Source organism: Hyla sarda, chromosome 3 (genome assembly GCF_029499605.1).
Source record: "Hyla sarda isolate aHylSar1 chromosome 3, aHylSar1.hap1, whole genome shotgun sequence".
NCBI lineage: Eukaryota > Metazoa > Chordata > Amphibia > Anura > Hylidae > Hyla > Hyla sarda.
The window spans coordinates 189508035-189530987 of NC_079191.1; the positions used below are offsets into that span (position 1 = coordinate 189508035).

Sequence of the window (22953 nt, forward strand, 5' to 3'; positions counted from 1 at the left end):
TCATTCTGGCCAAAAAGTTAAATTTTAACCTTATCGGTCCACAGAACTTGTTTCCAAAATACATCAGGCGTGTCTATATGTTAATTTGCAAAGTTCAAACGCTGATTTTTGTGGTGAGGATGTAGAAGAGGTTTTCATCTGATGACTCTACCATGAAGACAATATTTGTACAAGTATCTCTTTATAGTGGAATAGTGTACCTCAACTCCAGTGTCTGCCAGATCTTTCTGGAGGGATTGTGCAGTCAAACGTGGGTTTGGAATTGTTTTTCTCACAATCCTGCGAGCTGTTCTGTCTGACATTTTTCTGGGTCTTCCAGATCTTGCTTTAACTTCCACTGTTCCTGATGACTGACATTTCTTAATTCCATTCCGAACAGAGAATATTGAAATCTGAAAATGTTTTGCTATCTTCTTATAGCCTTCTCCAGCTTTGTGAGCGTCAACTATTTTCAGTTTCAGATTTCTAGACAACTGCTTAGAAGAACCCATGGCAAGGTCAGATGAGTCTGGGCATTTAAAACCTTTGAGATTGACATCACATTGTCTTCCCAGATGATGATTGAGAACAATCCATGACACTGGCAGGTCTCAGCTTTGCAAAGGGGCAGTGCCTGCTATAAATTCTGCAGGGTGCCCAAACTTTTGCAGACGCCAATTCTTTTGTTTTCTGTTATTTTGAAAGTGTAAATGATGGAAATAAAATCAAAATTTTGTTGACATATTATATGAATGTCTATTCTGTAATTTGATGCCTTTTGGATGTTTTTCCATCTTTCCTTGGCTTCCTTATGCACATTAATAAAAATTTTTACCTGGGGTGCCCAAACTTTTGATCCCCATGATACCATGTAAGGTATATTGTTACATGTAATACGAAGCAGTCAATAATTTCCTTTTTCTATCCTTAACACCTTCTCAGGCTCTAGTTGTAAAGCTTCAGTGCCTTCAAATAACGAAGATTGATTTTATGCTCGCTATATTTGCTCGATGTTCTAGGATAGGTTTATGCACCCTTCATTGGGTAATGTGAATTGACATATTTAAAAAGCCTTTAATTTCAAACAAGAGTTAAACAGATTTTACTAAGCTTAAAATCTCATTTCACATGCTATAAATTGATCCAAGTACATGAACCAATGAAGAGAAAAAGAACATCTTATTTTCACTGAATCTAGCCTGGGGAAACTTTATACATTTAAACTAAACTTTATCACAGTGATGGACTGAACACTTCTTTTATTTATTTTTAATACATCCACTATGATTCCTACCCCAGTTATCCTGTACTGATCACTATTCAGTTTGTGGGTGGTCTTGGTAACCTTTTGCTATTACATAGTTTTCCATTATCAATAGTCTTACTATATTGCCTACTTGATTCCTTACCCAAGGTTTAAAAAAAATATTGACAATAGCAAAAAAAAAAAAAAAAAATATTAAAGCGTACCATCCACTGAGTCTCCTGTGCTGGGTATCTTCCTCCAATCACTGCAGGCTGTTCTGTTACCGACTCATCTCAGTTTTCATGCTACAGTCTGATAGACAGGAGTGAGCAAAGAGGAGTGCTAGTCCTGCCCTCACTTCTTGGACTTTTTTATGAAGCTAGTCCCGCCTCACTTCCTGGACTTAGAACAGACTGTTCTGTGGGGGGCAAAGTACCTCTTTAAATAAATATACTGGGTTATGTAGTGTGGGTGAACAGCATTACAACAACGGGTCACTTACGTGAATTAATGAAGTATCGACAGTTATATTTCTTCTTGTTGTTGTATTGCACATCTCTGCGCAATGGAGATAGGGAATTGGCTCGCCATGCTCCTCTCCCTTCTCGATATGCCCTGCCCTCATAAACCAATATTTAAATGTATTCACTCTCACGTAACCAGAACGTAAGAGACTGCCAGCGCTTGCATTTTTGAATATTCATTATAGGGGCAAGCCATTGTGGGGGACAAGTCAGAGCGGGAATATTAGGGAGGCAGAGGGATGAGACAGGGACTCTGCCGATACTTCATTCATTCAAGAAGGTAACCCATCATATAATTTCTAATCACCCGCACTATAACTCAGTATATTGGGTTTAGTGCAGGTGAACAGCCTGTCAGTTTCATTTTAAAGGTGTACCTAGATGTCTGATTGTTACGGTCGCCGCTGGGCTTCGGGCTGCAGTGGTCGTGACTGAGCGACCACAGCCATCAAAGCCGGCGTTTTGAACATAAATGTTCGGAACACTGGGGTGCCAGCTTGGAGATCGCAGGGGTCCTAGTGACCGGACCCCTTGCTATCAGACATCTTATCCACTATCCAAAGGATTAAAAAAAGGAAAAGAAAAAAAAACAGGGGTACTTTGGTGGAAATTGTGTATTTTTTATTTTTTTCAACCAACTGGTGCCAGAAAGTTAAACAGATTTGTAAATTGCTTCTATTTAAAAAATCTTAATGCTTCTAGTACTTATCATCTGCTGTATGTTGCACAGGAAGTTGAATTGTTCTTTTCAGTCTGACCATAGTGCTCTCTGCCGACACATCTGTCAATGTCAGGAACTGTCCAGAACAGGAGAGGTTTTCTATGGGAATTTTCTCCTACTCTGGACTGTTCTTGACACAGACAGAGGTGTCAGCAGAGAGCACTTGTGGTCAGACAGAAAAGAACTACTAAACTTCCTGGGGAACATTTAGTAACTGATAAGTACTGGAAGGATTAAGATTTTTTTATAGAATTATTTTTCAAATCCGTTTATTTGAGACATTGTATGTCGATGTCTCAAATAAATGGAATGTTTTTATCCAGTGCTGGCTCCACTCTTCCCTATTGGTCTCCGTTTTGAACTCAGAGGCTGGCCGTGTACATTTGAAACAGGTGAGCTGAATACTTTTTTCTCTCTCTCTAATTTTCAAATCTTCTGGAGCCAGATGATATGAAAAATAAAATTGTTTTCCACTGGAGTACCCCTTAAAGCAACAACCCTTGAAAAAAAAGCTGTGGATGATGGGGAAAAAAGTTATAATGTGCAGTGCTTATGATTGTGGGCCCAAAAGAGTCATTCATGTTTTTTTTTATTATTGAATCTATTTTTTTCTTTTCTGTAGATTAACATACTTACCCTTGTCATTGACATCACTGAAATTAAAGGCTTTATGGTTATCAGATAACCAGTCCCAGCCTCTGCTGACTTTTCAAACGGATGTTGATACTGAAACCAGAGAAAAAGTCCTGACTTGTGTGTTACTTCCACAGATGCCTTCTGATCCTGCTGGCCAAGGTATTGAACATATATATGACTGGTGGTACCACTATTTTCTACAGTCCTAGCATGCCTATGTGCAGATAAAAAAGCACCCTAATGGTATCTGTGCTAATTGTACCCACACATACTATAATCAGCTGAAGTGTTTTTATTACCGTATTTTCTGCCGTATAAGACGACCCCCAACTTTTACAGTTAAAATATAGCATTTGGGATATACTCGCCATATAAGACTACTCCTCTATCGCGATACGGTACCTTACCATTGTTCCCCCCCATACTAGGTTGTCAGCATAGTTCCCAGCATTACTTAATACTTAAATTTTGTTTAGTTTTTTTTAAATCTCTATATAGTGTTTACATTCTGTTTTTGCCATTCGTTTGCTCATTATTATGTCCTGAACATGACACCATGCGTGATCTTAAATCACCTGTAGGTTCTTTTGCAATATATATATATATATATATATATATATATATATATATATATATATAATACATTTTTTTTTTTTATTAAACATTATCTATTAAAATGTTTGCAATACATACGTGAAACACAAAGCAAACATGAAGAGCACAGGATTCTATTTAAGCATGTATTAGATGAAAACATTTAGGTTTAGAGTACATTAATTCTAATATAAGACTATACGTAGGTAGTGATCCTATGGAAAGGTAGTAAAGGGGATGAAGGGCGAGAAGTTTGGGTAAAGAGTAGGTAGCCAAAGTTAAATTAAGGTAAGTTAAAAGCAAGAGGAGGAACACTCCTTTTATAGAAAACCAGGTTGATCTGTAAGTTTTTATTTTTAGTGACCTATAATTCCTTTTCAATTTCTTCTGCCACAGACAATTTGCCAAGATGTGGGGCCTTTGAGAGTCTGGTTAATGATATGTCCGATGACACCTGGAATGAGCGAGCAATGAACAGAATAAGTGCCATACGATTCCTAGATGATGAAAAAGAAGATGAGGAGGATGAAACGGTACCTTTCAACTTAGATTTTTTTTTGTACAAATTGTTTAATGTATAAACGCCTGCAGCTTACAGACCAACATCTGAACGTTTACTTCACATACAACACTGTCTGATCCTTCTTTCCCATGACATCCTTCGAGCATTGATGGTGCGCTAGATTAAGAAATGTATTCTTTGGTCTGGTTCACCTACTTTCTCAGTATGTACAGAATGTTCATCTGCAAGGGTTTTTATGGGGGTCGGGATCTCAGCTGTAAATGTCACATCTCATTGGCTACTATTCCTGTATTTTGTTGATATACCCTGCAGCAGCTCCTACACCAATTTCTCATTAAATTACCAAAGCTGTCCCTGCTCTGACCTCTATTTCTGCACAGTGTTCATTTTTCATACTTTAGAGCGATTGGCGTGTTCACCACTTGCAGCTTACACCTTTGTAGGCAGTCCTCTACAGCATAATAAGAAAAGAAAAAAACTTATTATTTCATTTTTATCCTTTCTTCAAGGCAACTCTTCTGAGACGAGCCACTCCACACCCTGGTGAGCTGAAGACGATGAAAAAGACTGTGGAGAACCTGCGAACAACTATGAATGCTGCTAAAGGCCTGGACTCTAACAAAAATGAGGTCAATAACTCCATTGACAGATTGACCACGTCTGTGTAGAGAGCCACCAACATCTTACCTCCTGTTTCTTCCCCTACTGTTGAAATGTCTCCCTGATTCCGGGACCACATCCAGCCTCTTGTTTTATCCAGCACATAATCCATCGTCCCTCCTTTTACTACTTATTTTGAGATGCTGCAATCTGGACAGGAAGTGCCTTATATCGGCCAGATGTTTGCGTCTGGGACCTAACTTAATGCTGTAATTTTATGTTTTACCAGTCTTGTTTTTAAGAAGTACTACACACTACTGTTGAATTGTTTTTATTTTAAAATTTTTCATTTGGAAATAGCTTTATTTTTTAACATTGGGAGTATATTTTATGATCTCTTTTGGACTTATTAGGGATAAATGACAGTTTTATGTGGAAATTATACTTTTTTTATTGTTCCTTTTTGGCAGCTTGACTGGTGTATATTTGAGGAAAAAATGAAATTTTGTAGTAGGTTGCAACAAATGTTTCATTAGCATATATTTGAATACGGTACAAATGCTGTTATTAAGGAAGAAGAAAGCCTGTGGTTTTTAGGGTTACACTAACTGTATGCCAAAAAGATGTGCCTTAAAATTGTACATATCATGTTCTGCCTATCACTCTACGTGTAATTTTGTGCCCATTTTATTCACCTCATTGGTTGTTCATGTAAGAGATCAAGACATATAAAGCAGCCACTCTGTGTTGTAGAGCTGCATAGAGAAGTGCAAGTGTTCTGCAATGCGCCTCTTTGGTACATATACCTTAAAAGGGTACTTCGGTGCTCCAGCGTTCTGAACATTTTGTTCAGAACGCTCGGAGACGGAGGCTGTGATCGTGACGTCACGACCACGCCCCCGTGACGTCACGACACCCCCCCTCTATTCATGTGTATGGGAGGGGGCGTGTTGACTGACACACCGCCTCCCATAGACATAAATGGAGGTGGCGTGGCGTGATGTCACAACCACTGCCGCAGGAACCCTGTTTGTTTAGAACTGCAATAGATCACGGGGGGGGGGGCAGTGGGACCCCGCGATCAGACCTTTTATCCCCTATCCTTTGGATGGGGATAATATGTCTAGCAGCAGAGTACAACATTAAGAGAAGCTGACATTGCTTTTTTTTTTTATTTATTTTTATTTTTTAAGAGAAATTGGGTTTCAGAGGAGGAGTCTTCCTTGAGAAATGGACACCTCTCCAATCAGAGTTTGTAGATTTATGTAAGGTTTTTGTTTTCATCTTGTTTAGGTTACTTTAGGATTGTGTTGGGCCTTTGGACCTTTACAAAGTGTTTCTAATTGCATCCAAGCAATAGAATCATTTTAATCTTTGCAACAAATGTTTGAAGGGATATTATGTAGAATTATTATTTTCACGTCAACTGCTGCCAGATAGGTATACTGATTTGTAAATTACTTAAGTACTGAAAGGCTTGAATTCTTTAAACATAACAGCTGCTGTATGCCCAAGAGGAAGTTGTGTATTTCTTTTCAAACCCAAATGCTCCCTACTGCCACCTCTGTCCATTTCCAGAACTGTCCAAAGCAGGTGGGGTTTGCTGTGGGGGTTTACGCCTGCTCTGGACAGTTCCTGACACAGATATAGGTGGCAGCAGGGAGCACTGTCAGGAATAGAGCAGCTGGTGAATACTGTAAGGCTTTAAGGGGCCTGAAAAAATAATTACTCCACATGTTGTGGGATGTAGTTGCATAGGCCCTCTGATTGTTCCTGGCACAATTTAATCCCAGATGAACTGTCCTCCTCTGCCCACAACTCCATTTTATCTCTGCTCCTTCCTCCTGCACACTCTATTAAAACTACCTTTCCCTGCAGTCCTCACTGCTATGACTGTTAGAAAGGGGACACGGCTTGCCTGTATGATGTGAGAAGAAAGCAATGCTTGATAAGCTATGATAGAGAGATATGAAGTGAGTAGCTTGTTTGGATGATATAAGAAAGGGGGTGTTGTTTGTTGGTATGACAACAAAAAGGGGTGTGGCTGTCATGGCAAAAACACTGAAAGCCAGGACAGCTTCACATGTTGGAGAGGGAAGAGAAGAGACTAAGGGAGAGATTTATCAAAACCTGTCAAAAGAAAAAGTTGCTGAGTTGCCCATAGCGACCAATAAGATCGCTTCTTTCATTTTCATTCAACTTTTTGAATTGCTAAGTTTTGATAAATCTCCCCCTAGGCGTATGCCAGATTTTTCTTCACTTCCTACCTTTCCCCCATATTCCAACAGGAAAAACAGCCCAGGACAGGTGATAAGTGTATATTACAATACAGTTGGCCTGGCCATGGGGAGACAAAAATATGTATAATTTTTGCAATCCGGGGTACCCATTTAAGTAATTTTTTAAACAGAGGAGGTTATTTACAAATCCGTATAACTTTTCGGCACCACTTGATTAGAAAGCAATTTTTCCTTTTTCACCGGAATACCCCTTTAAAATTTTCTAACCTGTTGCCCATCATTTGTATTTAAGAGGTTTTGCACTGAGTTGGATAGGTATAGCTTTTAAAGGGTTACTCCGCTCCCCAGCGTCCCGAACATTGAGTTCCGTGTTCACGCCTGCCCCCTCGTAACGTCACTGCCTGCCCCCTCAATGAAAGTCTATGGGAAGGGGGGGGGGCGACAGCCCCCTCCCATAGACTTGCATTGAGGGGGCAGGACGTGACGTCACATGACAGAGCGTGACGTCTCGAGGGGGCGGGCCTGAACACGGAAGCCCGCACACAGCGTTCGGAACTCAATGTTCCGGACGCTGGGTAGCGGAGTAACCCTTTAAGAGCTTATACTGTGGAAATACACATACATATGCATTTGTTTAATACCCAGGTCTTACATATTTTCTTGTGGGAATAATATTCCAGTTTGCCAATTAAACATGGCAGTTGTTTTTACCCATTTACTTTTGATGATTTTTGTTATAAAACATATACATATTTGGAATCAGTAGGTATTATGCTCATGGAAAGTTAGGTTTGCCTTGTTGCACAGCTATAAATAAGACATTTGTCGATAAACTGTTTCCTCCCTGGTGGCAGCACCCTGTGTGGATTGGACCATAACAAGGACCTCAATCAGTTGTGTTTCGATATTTGTAAGTAACACTCTACCTCAGCAGTGTAACAAAAATAAAATTTAGCCTTATAGTGCCAGTAAGTAACAGAATAGTGCACATATCATCACAAAGTCATGTTAAAACGTATGTGGGAACGTAGCAGTGAGTTAGTGTCATATGATGGGTTATGCTGCCACCACTGTGCCAAGATATCTTACATTGTAATTGCATAATGCTGACATCATCAGAAGTGAATAATACTAAGTTTAAGCTCATATGCTGTTCTTGTCTGTAAAAAGAATCCTCTTCTATAACAGCCTTAAGAATCAACCTTGTGATGCCTTGTATAGGGTCTGATCACTAGCTTTAATGACTGTGATACAGCTCATAGGTGGAAGCCTTGTGTCTAACCGAGAAGAAACATTTCATTCCTGCACACAGACAAATCCCATTTAAGTTGCCAGTGTAAACAGAGTATCTGCAATAATGTATTCTTGTAAATTGTGATTTTAATGTGAATATGTGTAAATGGAGCTTTTAGATTTGTGTGCCACATTTGAGGTGTTCTATCACAAAGTAATCGGATGGGCTTGTGCCATAAATAAAATGATAAACTGGCATTGAGCAAAGACTTATTAATTATATTTCCCTTTTATACCATAGACTGCACAAGTGAATATTACTTAAGATATGTGATAAACCAACAAGCAGGACATACATGAATTAAGATTTACTGATACTGAAGTGTAATATTTTCCTGCCATCCCTTGGAGGAAGCACACAGACAATGTGCATGTTTTTGGTTCGTGTTCTCAGAACATTTGTCATTTCTGTTGCCACTTGGTCCATTCTTTAAACTATTTTTGTCTTCTTTTTTTTTTTAAATAAAATAAATAAAAACGGAGACAAGAATTGTCTGTTTGCCCATAACAACTAATCACCGCTCAGCTTTCACTTTACCAGAGCTCTTCAAGGTATGAAAGCTGAGCTGTGATTGGCAAAACCAGACAGTTTTTTATATACTCCACCAGTTGTGTGAACATAGCCTTTGCATGTATTGTTAGGAAAAGGGGTACCAATTGTCAGGGTGACCTGGCTGTACAATACAGTGTTTTCCACAAATGTGAAGTCATATATGAATAAAACTTTTTGACCTGACCTGATCAGTCAGAGCTCAGACAAATGAAAATGCACTTTTTGTCAAGAGTGGTCTTACATGATCAGTTTTCAAGCAAAAACTAGTTTACTATTTTTGCTGTAAAAAAATTATAAATAAAACCCTAACAGGCACATTGTCAGGATTTGTTGGGAGTTGTAGTATTGCAGTAGATGGAAGACTACTGGCATGGATGGTGCTGGTGACAACAGAACAACGTAAGCAAAGTAGAAACTGCAGGCACTTTTATTAAAGCTTTTTAGAGCAAGATTAAGAATTGCAGCCTGCTTGGTTGCTGTGGGTGGCTACACCGCTTTTTGAGTTTACCATATCCAGACAGGATAAGCTTGTGCTGTACACAATAGGGAACCTACCCTCCTCCTAATCTGGCATATCATTGCCTATAGAGGATATACAGACAGACGTCCATTCTATAGAAAGCATTGGATTATGTACAGTTATGGCCGTAAATGTTGACACCCCTGAAATTTTTCTAGAAAATTAAGTATTTCTCACAGAAATGGATTGCAGTAACACACATTTTGCTACACACGTTTATTCCCTTTGTGTGTATTGGAACTAAACCAAAAAAGGGAGAAAAAACAAATTGAATGTATTATCACACCAAACTCCAAAAATGGGTTGGACAAAATGATTGGCACCCTTAACTTAATATTTGGTTGCACACCCTTTGGAAAAAATAACTGAAATCAGTTGCTTCCTATAACCATCAATAAGCTTCTTACACCTCTCAGCCGGAATGATGGACCACTCTTCCTCTGCAAACTGCTCCGGGTCTCTCTTATTGACGATTATAGGAAGTGACTGATTTCAGTTTTTTTCCAAAGGGTGTGCAACCATATATTAAGTTAAGGGTGCCAATAATTTTGTCCAGCCCATTTTTGGAGTTTGGTGTGACATTGGGTAAAATTTCCTTTTTTTCCTCCCTTTTTTTTTATGATTAGTTCTAATACACACAAAGGGAATAAACATGTGTATAGCAAAACATGTGTTACTGCAATCCTTTTCTGTGAGAAATATTTAATTTTCTTGATAAATTTCACTGGTGCCAAAATTTACGGCAATGACTGTATATGCACAAACTAATAAACGAGTTGAACATTTTGCACTTGACCATTTTTTATGGTCAAAGGGTTAAAAGGAACTTGTCAGTTTTATTCCTCCCAAACTACAGGCAACATAAAACTGGTGCAGGTATCGTGATCCTACCACACTATAAATTACTGATACGCTTCAACATTTTATAGTAATCGTAGATTAAAAATGTTACCGGATCCTGGGTAACTAGTCTCCCATGCAGGTCTGGTTTACTGCTCCCTGGTCGGCTTGAGTGAGGGATCTCTATATAGCAATTGTTATCTGTTAGTTGACAGCCAGTGAAATCTTTTTTGAACACCCTGAAACACATACCTTGTATTCAAATCACAGCTATTGGTAAAATGTTCTTAGTATGTAATTTAACCTTTTAAGGACTCAGGGCGTACCTGTACGCCCTGAGCCTGGTCCCGGTGTTTAAAACAGGGTCACACTGTGACCCTGCATCACACCGGGTCGGTCCCGGCTGCTGGTCAAAGCCAGGACCCTGGGCTAATAGTGCGCGGCACCAATCATTGTGCCGCGCGCTATTAACCCTTCAGACGTGGCGATCAAAGTTGACCGCCGCGTCTGAAAGTGAAAGTAAACGCTTCCCGGCAGCTCAGTCGGGCTGATCGGGACATCGCGATAAAATCACGATGTCCCGATCAGCTAGGACGCGAGCGGAGACCCCCTTACCTTGTTCCGTCGCATCCAATCTGGGTTTGATTGCTCCAAGCCTGAGCTACAGGCAATCTAGCCCCTATCTCGCTGATCCATGGGTAAAAGATCAGGGTAAAAGATCAGTGTGTGCAGTGTTATAGGTCCCTATGGGAGCTAATAACACTGCAAAAAAAAAGTTAACAAAGGTCATTTAACCCTTTCCCTAATAAAAGTTTGAATCACTCCCCTTTTCCCATAAAAAAAAACTGTAAATAAAAATAAACATGTGGTATCGCCGCGTGCGTAAATGTCAGAACTATAAAATATATTGTTAATTAAATCGCACGGTCAATGGCGTATGCGCAAAAAAAGTCCAACATAGCGTATTTTTGGTCACTTTTTATATCATAAAAAAATTAATAAAAAGCGATCAAAAAGTCCAATCAATGCAAAAATGCTACCGATAAAAACTTCAGCACACGGCGTAAAAAATGAGCACTCATACCAGCCCGTACATGGAAGAATGAAAAAGTTATAGGGGTCAGAAGATGACAATATTAAACGTATATATTTTCCTGCATGTAGTTATGATTTTTTTCAGAAGTACGACAAAATCAAACCTATAGTAGGGTATCATTTTAACCGTATGGACCTACAGAATAAAGATCAGGTGTCATTTTTACTGAAAAATGTACTATGTAGAAACGGAAGCCCCCAAAATTTACAAAATGAAATTTTTTCTTCAATTTTGTCGGACAATGAATTTTTTTCCATTTTGCCGTGGATTTTTTGGTAAAATGACTGTCGCTGCAAAGTAGAATTGGTGGCGCAAAAAATAAGCCATATTCATATGGAATTTTATGTGCAAAATTGAAAGCGTTATGATTTTTAGAAGGTGATGAGGAAAAAATGAAAATGCAAAAACAGAAGTCCTTAAGGGGTTAAATGGCTTTTCTTCTTCAGAACACTGGAAGCAAGTTATGTAGCATTTTAAGAATTCCTTATTTGTATCAAATATTAAAATAGACTACATGGGACCAAGAAAACAAAAATATGTAAAAACGAAATCCTTGTCCTGTGTGAGACTTGATACAGCAATCTTTTTGTTTCACAGTGAAAACCGATCACGTACTATATAATCTCTGAAGCTGAAGTGGATATGATGAACAGCTTAAACTTGCATTCTATTGTTTTATGATTCTATTGCAAATAAATGTAAAATATATATATATATATATATATATATATATATATATAAAAATATATATATTTATTTATTTTGCAGCAAGGGCCTACTCATGTTTTTTTTTAAAGGAAATCTGTCATCAGAATCACCCGCACTAAACCTGTTACACAGGCTTGTAGTGCGGGTGGTCCTGATTAAAACGCTCCTTACCTGGTTAAAAATGGTTCAGCGCTTCTTAAGATATCTTTATTTTTAGTTTTCTGTTATTCCCTGGCTTGGGACTCAGTGGGAGGTGTTATCATCTGGGACTCGGCCACATGTCATCATAGCTGGGCGGAGCTGCCGCCCAGCTCATGAATATTCATGACCTTATCCTCATGCGTGGTCCTCCCCACCTGACCTAGAAAAAGGAGTTAGATTACGGGGATAAGTTCATGAATATTCATGAGCCGGGCAGCAGCTCCGCCCAGCTAGAATGACGTGTGGCCGAGTCCCAGATGATAACACCTCCCACTGAGTCCCAAGCCAGGGAATAACAGAAATCTAAAAATAAAGATATCTGAAGAAGCGCTGACCCATTTTTAACCAGGTAACAAGCGTTTTAATCAGGACCACCCGCACTACAAGCCTGTGTAACAGTGTGGGCAGTGTGCATGAGTTCTTGGGCTCATTTCTGTGTACAAGAGAAATTACGGTGACACACTCAACTCCATGCGACTTTGCACTTTGCAGCAGCAGAGACTTCCATGTGCCACTATTCCATGATTCATAAGTTTCTGTATGTACAGAGTTATCTACTCAAAACTATAGCGGGAATTTATCTACACCTGTGCAGAGGAAAAGTAGTAACCAAACAGATTGCTTCTTTCATTTTTAAAAAGGCCTCTGAAAACTGAAAGATTCAATCTGATTGGTTGCTATGGGCGCCTGCCCCACTTTTCCTCTACACAGGTTTTGATAAATATCTCCCAATGTTACTATTGAAGAAAATGCTTTGGATATATGACATCCAATTGAGTGTTCTGAGATTGAAGGTATGTGGAAGCTAGAGTTAAATCTTCTATGGCTGCCTGGTTTTGGCTTCATACAAAAAGGAGCTATAATTTAGCCAAGTGTCTTAGTGTGTGTCTACAGTTTGACCCTTATAGATCCCTCAGCTAGTGGGAATCACTGAAGGACAATAATAACATTGTGCCAATTTGGCGCAAAGAATGCCAACATTCTGAAATGTAAGGGGGGATTTATCACTGGTTTTACCCTGGTTTTGTGGTGTACATTTGTGGCACAGTTTCTCATATGCTGCTTTGAGACTTTTCATTTGGAAGACTTTAAAAAAAAAAACATACCAAGTTGTGGTTTCAGTTGATATGATGCAGCGGTCAGGAAATTATGATGTGCGACTTTTTAGTTTGTCGCATCTGTGCTAACTTAGGTGCAAATCTACACCAGCCCTGACCTGGCTTACAAACTGACTGAAATGGAATTATTAAAAAGTTGCATATTTTGTCGCACAGAATAAAAAAATCACACAAAAAGTTGCAGATGGGTACCATACAAAGTGGTGTACTGAAGAAAGAAATGTGATCAGCACCAGATTTATCATATGCCCTGCATCATGAAATAAACTTGGTGCAGCTACACAGTTCCCACCACATTAATGGGGTAAAAAGACGTTCACCCCCACCACTCTTGATGAATACCCCCCCCCCCAAGTGTTTTATTTGACATCTTTTTAACATAATTGTCCAAAAAGAATAGAGATGTTCACGAGAGGAAAGAAGGGAGGTGGTCTATATGCAGCAAAAAGGCATCATACTTTGTCTCACATTTTTGTATTAATAGTTGATTTAAAACTTGGATTAGACAATTTTTAAGATTTCTAAAAAGCCTGAGCCACTGTTAAAAATCCTTCACATTCTTAGGCTTTATATCCCAAGTTAAAATGGTCTTAGAATCAGACGAATCGAATCACTGTAACTTCGCTTATCTCTAAAATCTATGCAGAAACTTTTTTTTTTTTTTCTTAATAGCCAGCTATTCGCATGCAGTAGAAAAGATCGGTAAATATATTTGGAAATCAGTAAATATATTTGGGAATCAGTAAATATATTTTGAAAAGGCACAGTAGAGTTTGAACAGTATTTTACAATTTGACAATTGTGTCCTATATTACAATACCTAACTATCCTATTATGTAACTCCTATACACATTTCTGTATTCACAGAGAAACGAATGCATTTATACTATCAATTTGATATTTATATACTTGAAGGGGTACTGCGGTGCAAAACATTTTATCCCCAATCCACAGGATAGGGGATAGGTGTCTGATCGTGGGGGGGTCCAACCGCTGGGAGTACCTCTCAACCCCCGCTGCAATCTCACACCCGGCCCCCTCCATGCATGAAGTGACCTCTGTGCACGGATTACTATCGACCACGGCACATAACTATGGCCGATACGCCTCTCCATATATCTTTATGGGAGAGCTGGAGATAAGAGTGGTGTATCTCCGGCTCACCTATAGAGATATGTGAAGAGTCATGGCCGTCCCAGCTTTGCGCTATGGTCGACAGTTGTCATGGAGCAGAGGTTGCTCAGTCCATGGAAAGAGTTGGGGTGCTGGGCAGGAGATCGCAAGGGGTTCCACTGGTCACGATCCCCCGGGGACAGACACTTATTCCTATCCTGTGGACTGCCACCTAGACAACTGCGATTCGCAGCCTGAGTGCAGAACTTTTCATTGCACTTACCCTGTTAATTAGGTCCCCTTTAATGGGATCTCTCTATGCAAACTCAATGGACAACCATCAATAGAATAAGTCCCACTGACTCCCAAAATTATGTAGGATGCCACTGTAATCAGACCATAATTTTGCAATGAATGGTGCATGGAGAGAGCGCAGGAAGCAACCCTGCTCCATACCTAGCTGTTTTCAGCAGCAAAGGGCCACGGCTAAATAGGTATCTCCGTAGTCCGCTATTAACTATTTAGGTGCTGCAGTCAAAACTGACAAGGACATGTAAACTGTGCTTGCCACATGTCATTGGTGGTGTAGTTGCTGGATCTGCTGTTCTCTGTCAAAGCAAAAAAAATATGCCCAAATTGTAAATTTTTGATCACATCGTATATGAGAAAAAAAGAAGAAAAAATTATCAATAAGTCCCTTCTGAATTAAAATTGTACCAATAAAATCTACAGATCAGGGCCCAAAAAGGAGTTCTCACGCAGCCCCTTCAGTTGGAAAAAATAGGAATAGGGCAATTTTTAGCATATATATATATATATATATATATATATATATTTGTACTAAAATAAAACAAAAGCTATATACATTGGGACTCAATAAGGAACGAAATCAGCAAAAATTTTAATTGGGGTTTCATAAGTAAGGTCAAACTGTAAAAGTGAGAAATTTTGAGTAGAGGCTATTGGGCATTGTGAACCACAGTTGCAATTTGACTATATAGGCTTGCAGGATAGGCAGCTGCTTGTTAGAGCAAGTAGCAAAAAATTGCCTGACCTTGGCTTCAACACTCACTACTGAGTTATAAACAACCAGTACAGCAGTGTCCAGCACACCTTAGGCTGGGTTCACACTACGATTTGAACTACGGTTCCCGTTTACGGCTGGGAGGAGGGGTGGGCGGGGCTTAATCGTGGCGCCCGCACTCAGCCATATTCGGGAACCTTAGTTAATGTATGTCTATGAGCCGACCGGAGTGAACCGCAGCCTCCGGTCGGCTGCTTTTTCGGCCGTATGCAGTTTCCGGACCGCAGGCAAAAAGTGGTCGACCGCGATTAAGCCCCGCCCACCCCTCCTCCCAGCCGTTTACGGGAACCGTAGTTCAAATCGTAGTGTGAACCCAGCCTTATTGAGATGACCATAAACAAAGCCCCACATTGCCAACTTCAAAATTGATTATGTTCTCCTGAGTATTGAACCATACTTTCTCAAATTGCTCTGGTAAATTTGGAGACTGATGAGTAGTTGATTTAGATATATCACAGTTTTTGACTAAGATAGCTTTATAAATCTGGGACAAAGTCAGTTACTTAATTCTGGACTATGTTTACCATGCTTAGGTTAAGCCCATGTATTGGCTGCATAAGCATCTGTGGAAAGTCAGGAGGACGAAGTGAGAATGGTAGTGGCTTAGTGGTCATAAGTACTCTTGGAAATTCTGGGGCATCACCATAATGTTAACCATCGTTGGTGCAATCTGACCTGGAGGAAATCCTCTAATTTAGACAAGTATATGATACTGGCAGGATCTACCCAGTAGCCCTACTGGGTCAGGCCTGCACCACTGAGAGGGAGGACAAACTGAAACACTACTCTCTCATTGTGCTGCTCTGCGGCCTACATAGGCTGCTGCCTCCTCCAGACTGTGTCATTGTGCTGCCATATGTCCACTGTGCTTCATTAAAGGATAAGTCCCGTGCATAAAAACGTATCCCCTATCCGAAGGCACAGGAGCGCGTCACAACCCCTGCCTGAAGTGGAGGCCGCCACGCCCCCTCCATTAAGCTCTATGGGAGAGCCGAAGGTTGCCGAACGGCTCTCCAATAGAACTATATGGCAGGGGGCGTGGCGGCCTCCACTTCAGGCAGGGGTTGTGACACGCTCTTGTTCTACAGCACAGGGGCTCCGTACAGGACAAAAAATAGTAAAAACCGCCAGCAAAAACGTGAAAGTTAAAACCCATATGACATCTTTCTTGGCTTTTTTTCACTCCCATAGACTTCTATGGGAGAAAAACGCCACAATTTCTTTGAAAAAATGCCACATGGGGACACACACACACCGTTCTGCCCAGGATTTTTATTGTGTAAGCTGCCATCGGCTGATAGTAGTGATCGCAGTGAGGGGGGGCGTAAAAGAAACCCCCCCCCCCCCTATTAGTAATAGCCACCATCTTACCGGGCGCAGCGGGATGCCACGAGTAGCGTCCAGTATCTGCATGACGTACATGTACGTCATAGGTCGGGAAAACATTCCTGTTCATGACGTACATGTATGTCATGGGTCAGAAAGGGGTTAATACTTGATTAGTGATATAATGTCTCGGGCAACACTGAAACCTGGGAAAATGCAAGGCCATCCATCAATCACAGGTACAGTTACTATACTATATTAAAACACTAACTTTACAGCCCCTATAGTGCAGTCAAATAAAATAAATAAAAATCCTGGAATACCCCTTATACCCCTTTAGGGTACGTTCCCACCTGGTGTTTACGCAGCATATTTCACGCTGCGCAAAATCTGCAGCAACAGTGGGAAATACGCTGCGTATCCCTCGCTCACCATACTCACAAGGCCTTCCGGCGGCAGCCCTATGTGTGCAGTGAGTTTTGGAGGCGGGGCCGTTTGCCGGCGTGACTGGGAAGCGTGCCTCCGCCTCCAAAACTCGCTACACACATAGGGTGGCCGCCGGAAGGCCTTGTGAGTATGGTGAGCGAGGGATACGCAGCCTTTTTCCTGTTGCTGCTGCAGATTTTGTATACCCCAGGTGGGAACGTACCCTTAATTTGAACCCAATCAAACCTCTCTGGAGGGACAGTCACCATTTAACCTGGTGCAGCTTGAGAAGATCTGCAGAAAACATTACAAAATCCCTAAATCCAGGTGTGCAGACCTTGTGGCATTATATCCAAGAAAACTGGAGGATGAAATCTCTACTCTGAATATAAATACTGAATATTTATGGCAATGCAATATTTTCATTTTTTTCTTTTCAATAACTTGGCAAAGATTTGTAACATTTTGTTTTTATTATGGGGTATTGAATGCAGAATGAAGGGGGGGGATGTGATTATTTTTTTTTTTTTTTTAGCACAAATCCACAACATGATTAAATGTTAAAATAATAAATTGTTGGAAGACTTTCCAAATGCATTGTATGTACAGACCAAAATATTGGCCCAAATTGTTTTTATTAGTAATATGGATTAAAAGAAACCGTTTATGGCTTTTTGATACAAGGCAGATTTGCTTTTTGTTCCTGACAAATTCTACATCAGAGGAAATTATTCCTTGCTGTTTTGTGACGCAAAATAATTTTTTTATCCTGCAATAGGAGTATTTGTGAGGTATTATGAGGTATTATGTTTAGAACTTCCACCTATAGCCTTCATTTTTTTCTCATTATACATAGTGCAGGGTGCTGCTTTCACAGTTTGAAACTAAAAATTCTATTTCCACATAATGGGTATTTAACGCTTTACAACATCTTGTAAAAGAATACGACAAGCAGAAAATCTGACTTCCTCCTCTGTAAAGATCGGTTTTACTATACGGCATTGTCATTTTCCCATATTCTGTTGTACATAGCTGCCCATTTTAGTCAAGTGCTGACCATGTCACCTCTGAAAAAGCTAAATGTTCCTTGCTTGACTTTTGATGACAGAATACAAATGGCAGAGAATAAGGGGGACTGCCCCTTTGATTTGTCACTGGAAATTTCTATGATGAAATCGGACTCATGCCATGTATAGGCAGACAGCCCAGGATACAATAAAGGACCACAAGGCTGTCTGGCTGTATTCCCACAGTTGTTGGAAAGAATGATGTGTGCCTTGTTACAACTCGCACCACGGACGGACATGCTGGACGCTCCTCTGTTTCTCCTGACAGCCAGTGTGCATGCACCCACTTCCTAGGGCACGTGTGCCGGCTCTCTAAAATTTGAAGGGCCAGCGCATCCGTAATTGGCTATTGCCGGGCACTGACCCTATAAAGTATTCTCACTTCCTTTGACCCCTGCTGGATCTTTGTGCTACCTTGCCATTGAAAAAGTGTATCCCAATTGTGTTTTGCTTTACCGTGTACCAGTTCTGTCTGCTACATTCCTGTCCACTGTATCTTGCTGCCGTCCCTGACCTTCCTGCCCGTCCCTTACCAAGAGTCCTTCCATACTAGTCTGTACTGGGCCTCACCTTAGCCGCCACTGTGGGCAAGTCGCATCAGGGGTAGTGACCTGGGAGTTTTCCTGCCGCAGCAAGTCCATCCCGCTTTGCGGCGGGCTCTGGTGAAAACCAGCGGCTCCTTAGACTCCGCTCTCTGGTGCAGCTTTCACCATCATCCTCAGTGGTACAGCAAATCCACTATTCCAGCCATTACATGCCTACTCCCTGCTTATTGTTACATTGGTGTGGGTCTGTAATTTGGACAGTTTTTTTTTGGTCTGCTAATGGCCAAATAAGCAGACCAAATTAAAATAGTGATATTTTAGGCCCAAAAACTGCTGCAAATACAGTTAAAAACCAAAAGGACCAAAAAACAACCCAAAAGGTTAAAAAAAAAAAATGTCAGCCTTTTTAGAGATTCTTAAATGGTTGTTTTTAAACTCAAAAACAGTGTGTGAACATACAACTGGTGAAACAAGTATTGAACATGTGATCATTTTTCTCACTAAATACTGTTTTTTGAGAGAACAGTACCCCTAACCCCTTTTGAAGCTCTCGACAAGTGGTCCTTGGGTCATGGGCAACTCTTTTGAATATTTTTTTTCATTCCTCTGTCAGAAATCTTGCAAAAAGCACCATGTCGATTTTATTTAAGTTTCTATTTTTCCACATTTGGCCAGTTATCTCCTTTATGATATTAGCCGGATATTTACAGCTATTTGCTTTTGCCCATTATGATGTTTCTTCTGTGACACCTTGATAATGAGACCTTTTTGTCAATTGGGAATGAACCACCTGATATTTATTTGCACTGTCTAGGGGCTGGATAGCTTTTTAATTGCTAATAGATTTCAGCTGTTCTCTTGGCTTTCCATGTCTTTTTGAACCTCTCTTTCTTCATGGGATCAATACTTACTTCAACCGCTGTAGCTTCCCAGCGGGAATGCTTATTGCCCCACTCCTGTTTATATTAGCACAATAGCAGTGCCAACGCAATCAGCAATGATAACTTGTATGATGTATATATTCAAACACTTTATTTTACCTGATTTTGAGCCATAAACAGCTGAAAAAAGCTCCAAAAGGAAAGAAATGGCTGATAAAACTGTAGTTTTTATTTTTATTTTTTTTGTTTTTGTCTTCCTTTTTAGCTGTTCTCAGCTCCAAAAACTGGTCAAAAAGCAGTGTGTGCACATAGTATAAAACTGCGTGACAACTAATGACAAAAGTGCTTATGATGAGCGGCAGGCAGTCATCATTGCTGATTGTGTAGCACTGCAACTTTTTTCAACAGTTTTTTTTTACCTCTGTATTTGCAGGAGTTACAAAGAACTAATGGATTATTTAAATGAATAGTGCATGTTGGTACATCCTATTGTTTGCATGTACATCATCAACATGTAAAAACAAAGAGGATGTTTTTGGAATTTTTTTTACTTTTTATGTGTAAATGTAGTAATGACATATATCAGTGATTACAATATTAGTGAAAGAGTTACCTTTATTAGGGAAAACTGAACAACTGAAAGGAGGCTCTAGTACCATGTTATGCCCCCTGTAGCCTGGATACAAGATCAGATACAGTTAGGCATGGAGGCATACAGGTTCTAATTGGCATCCTATGGTACATTTATTGACAGATGTTGCAATTGGGCCTGTAGATCTTGTATACTCATCGGTTGCCAAAGCTGGGTTACCATAAATGCTTGAATGTTGAGAAATTTAGTGATCTGGCAGGCCAGGGAAGTCCTGCAATCTGGTAGGGATATTTGTGGAAAACCCTTTCTGTGTGTGGGCAAGCATTATTCTGCTGAAAAATATCAGGTGGAAGCCCTGCCATGAGAGGCAACGTCTGTCCCAACAGGTTGTCCAGCACATATTGCTAAGCTTTAATGTCCCTCATATCACTACTAGGGGTGACCGACTGTCGTATGTGATGGCTCCCCAGATCATCACACAGAAGTTGAGACAGTGTGTTGCTCCACTGCCAATGCATGACTGAAACCGTCACCAATGAGGCTTCCATACTCTAACCTAACCATTTGCAGATTTTACGGCAGGTTGTAGTGGATCCTCTGGACCTGTGTGGAAGATGACATGAACCGTACCAGGGAGCAGTGTCTAAGGTGCTGCTTCATTTCACCAGAGCTTGCCGAAAAGCGGGATGGTCTTGCTGCGGCAGGCGGCACCCAGGTTGCTACCCCTGGCGCGACTCGACCACGCAGGCTGCTAGATATAACTTGACTCATGAGAGATGACACGTAGAGAGGTTGGCAGGAAGGCAGGACAGGTGGTACAGAAGCGTAGTTACGGCTTAGCAAGGTCAGTAGGCTGGCGGCACAGGAACGTAATCAGGTCATAAGCGGAGTAGTCCTAAACACAGAAAGGCAAACACAATGACCGCTTTCTCTGAGGCACTAGGTGCAAAGATCTGGCAAGGAGGTGTGGGAGGTGATCACACTAATAGACAAGGCACAGGTGAAGCAACAATCAAGGGTGCAATGGCCCTTTAAATCTTAAAGCACCGGCGTGCGCACCCTAGGAGGAAGGGACACATGCACCGGCGATGCAAGACTACAGGGGGAACAGTAGATAGGGAAGGTGAGTGAAAGCCCACGTCCCGCAATGCAAATCCCGGGCCTGCCAGCAGAAGCGGTCGGAGCAGGGGAGCGCTCACGGCCAGCGTGTTCGGACGGAGCGCTAGGTGTAACAGCGGATCTCTAACAGAACATAAAGACAATACAGTTTGAAGCCATAGCAGTTCAGCTTTCTCATTCACAATGCCACAAATGGTGACAGTGATTGGTTGTCTATTGTAGGTCATGTAATGGGTGCCGTAACACCAAATATCCTTGTGCCTGGAAATTGATTTTCGTAGATACAGAGGTGTGTTATGAACATGCAACCTGTTTCTGAATGGGGGATATGCAAACTGTGGGAGCTGCTCTTATTTGTCAGCAGATCTGTAACAGAGCTGGACGTGGATCCACTAACCTGTGTGGCTGATGACACGGACCATATCTGGGAGTGGAGTTTAAGGTGCCACTGGTCTTCACCAGAGCCCGCCGCAAGGTTTGCTGCACCAGGAAACACCCAGGTCGCTACCCCTGACATGGCCCGACCACACAGGTAGCAAGGCAAGGTACAGAAGGATAATGCAGTAGCGTAGTCAGACGTAGCAGAAGGTCAAGGCAGATAGCAGGTCTGGATACACGGATAAGGCAGTTATCTCCTTTATGTAACACTAACATGCTGGTGTAGACCCCAACTTTACATTTTCATAAGGGTTAAAAGGAGAAAAAGCCCCCCAAAATTTGTAACACAATTTCTTTGAGTATGGAAATACCCCATATGTGGCATTAAACTGTTGCCTTGATATACGACAGGGCACCATAGCGAGAGAGCGCCATGTGCATTTGAGGCCTAAATTGGGGATCTGCATCCACCACCAAAATACCCTATGGCATTGTTTCCCAAACAGGGTGTCTCCAGCTGTTGCAAAACTCCCAGCATACCTTGACAGTCAGTGGCTGTCCAGAAATACTGAGAGTTGTTATTTTTCAACAGCTGGAGGCTCCGTTTTGGAAACAGTGCCGTACAAGACGTTTTTTTATTTTTATTGGGTTGGGGGGGGGGGGGGTGTAACTGTGTAGGGGTATGTGTATATGTAGTGTTTTACTTTTTATTTTGTGTAGTGTACTGTTTTTAGGGTACATTTACACGGGCGGGGGTTTACAGTGAGTCTCTCACTGGGAGATTGAGCTACGGTGTAAAATTTGCCGCATCTAGAACGTGCAGCAGAAAACTCGCTGTAAATCCCCGCCCATGTGAATGGGGGGGGGGGAGGAGACACCTTCAACTGTTGCAAAACTACAACTCCCAGCCTGCACTGTCAGACCATACATGCTGGGAGTTGTAGTTATGCAACAGCTGGAGGCACATTGGTTGTGAAACACAGGGTTTGTTACTTGGATAGGGGATAAGATGTCTAGGGGCGGAGTACCC

The 22953-nt window shown here is 41.0% G+C and overlaps 1 protein-coding gene and 1 long non-coding RNA gene across 3 annotated transcripts in view; one reads left to right on the forward strand and one right to left on the reverse strand.

The window, feature by feature from the left end:
* LRRC1 (leucine rich repeat containing 1) overlaps positions 1-8552 on the forward strand; it is a 254328-nt gene extending 245776 nt beyond the window's left edge. For both annotated transcript variants that reach the window (XM_056565745.1, XM_056565744.1), the window contains exons 12-14: positions 3093-3265; positions 4097-4233; positions 4733-8552. In XM_056565745.1, coding sequence (XP_056421720.1) covers positions 3093-3265; positions 4097-4233; positions 4733-4891 — 469 coding nt within the window. In that variant the 3' untranslated portion in view covers positions 4892-8552. The remainder of the gene's footprint in view (positions 1-3092; positions 3266-4096; positions 4234-4732) is intronic.
* Positions 1-22953, reverse strand: part of LOC130361974 (uncharacterized) — a 58031-nt gene that overhangs the window by 22764 nt on the left and 12314 nt on the right. The gene's annotated exons all lie outside the window — the stretch shown is intronic.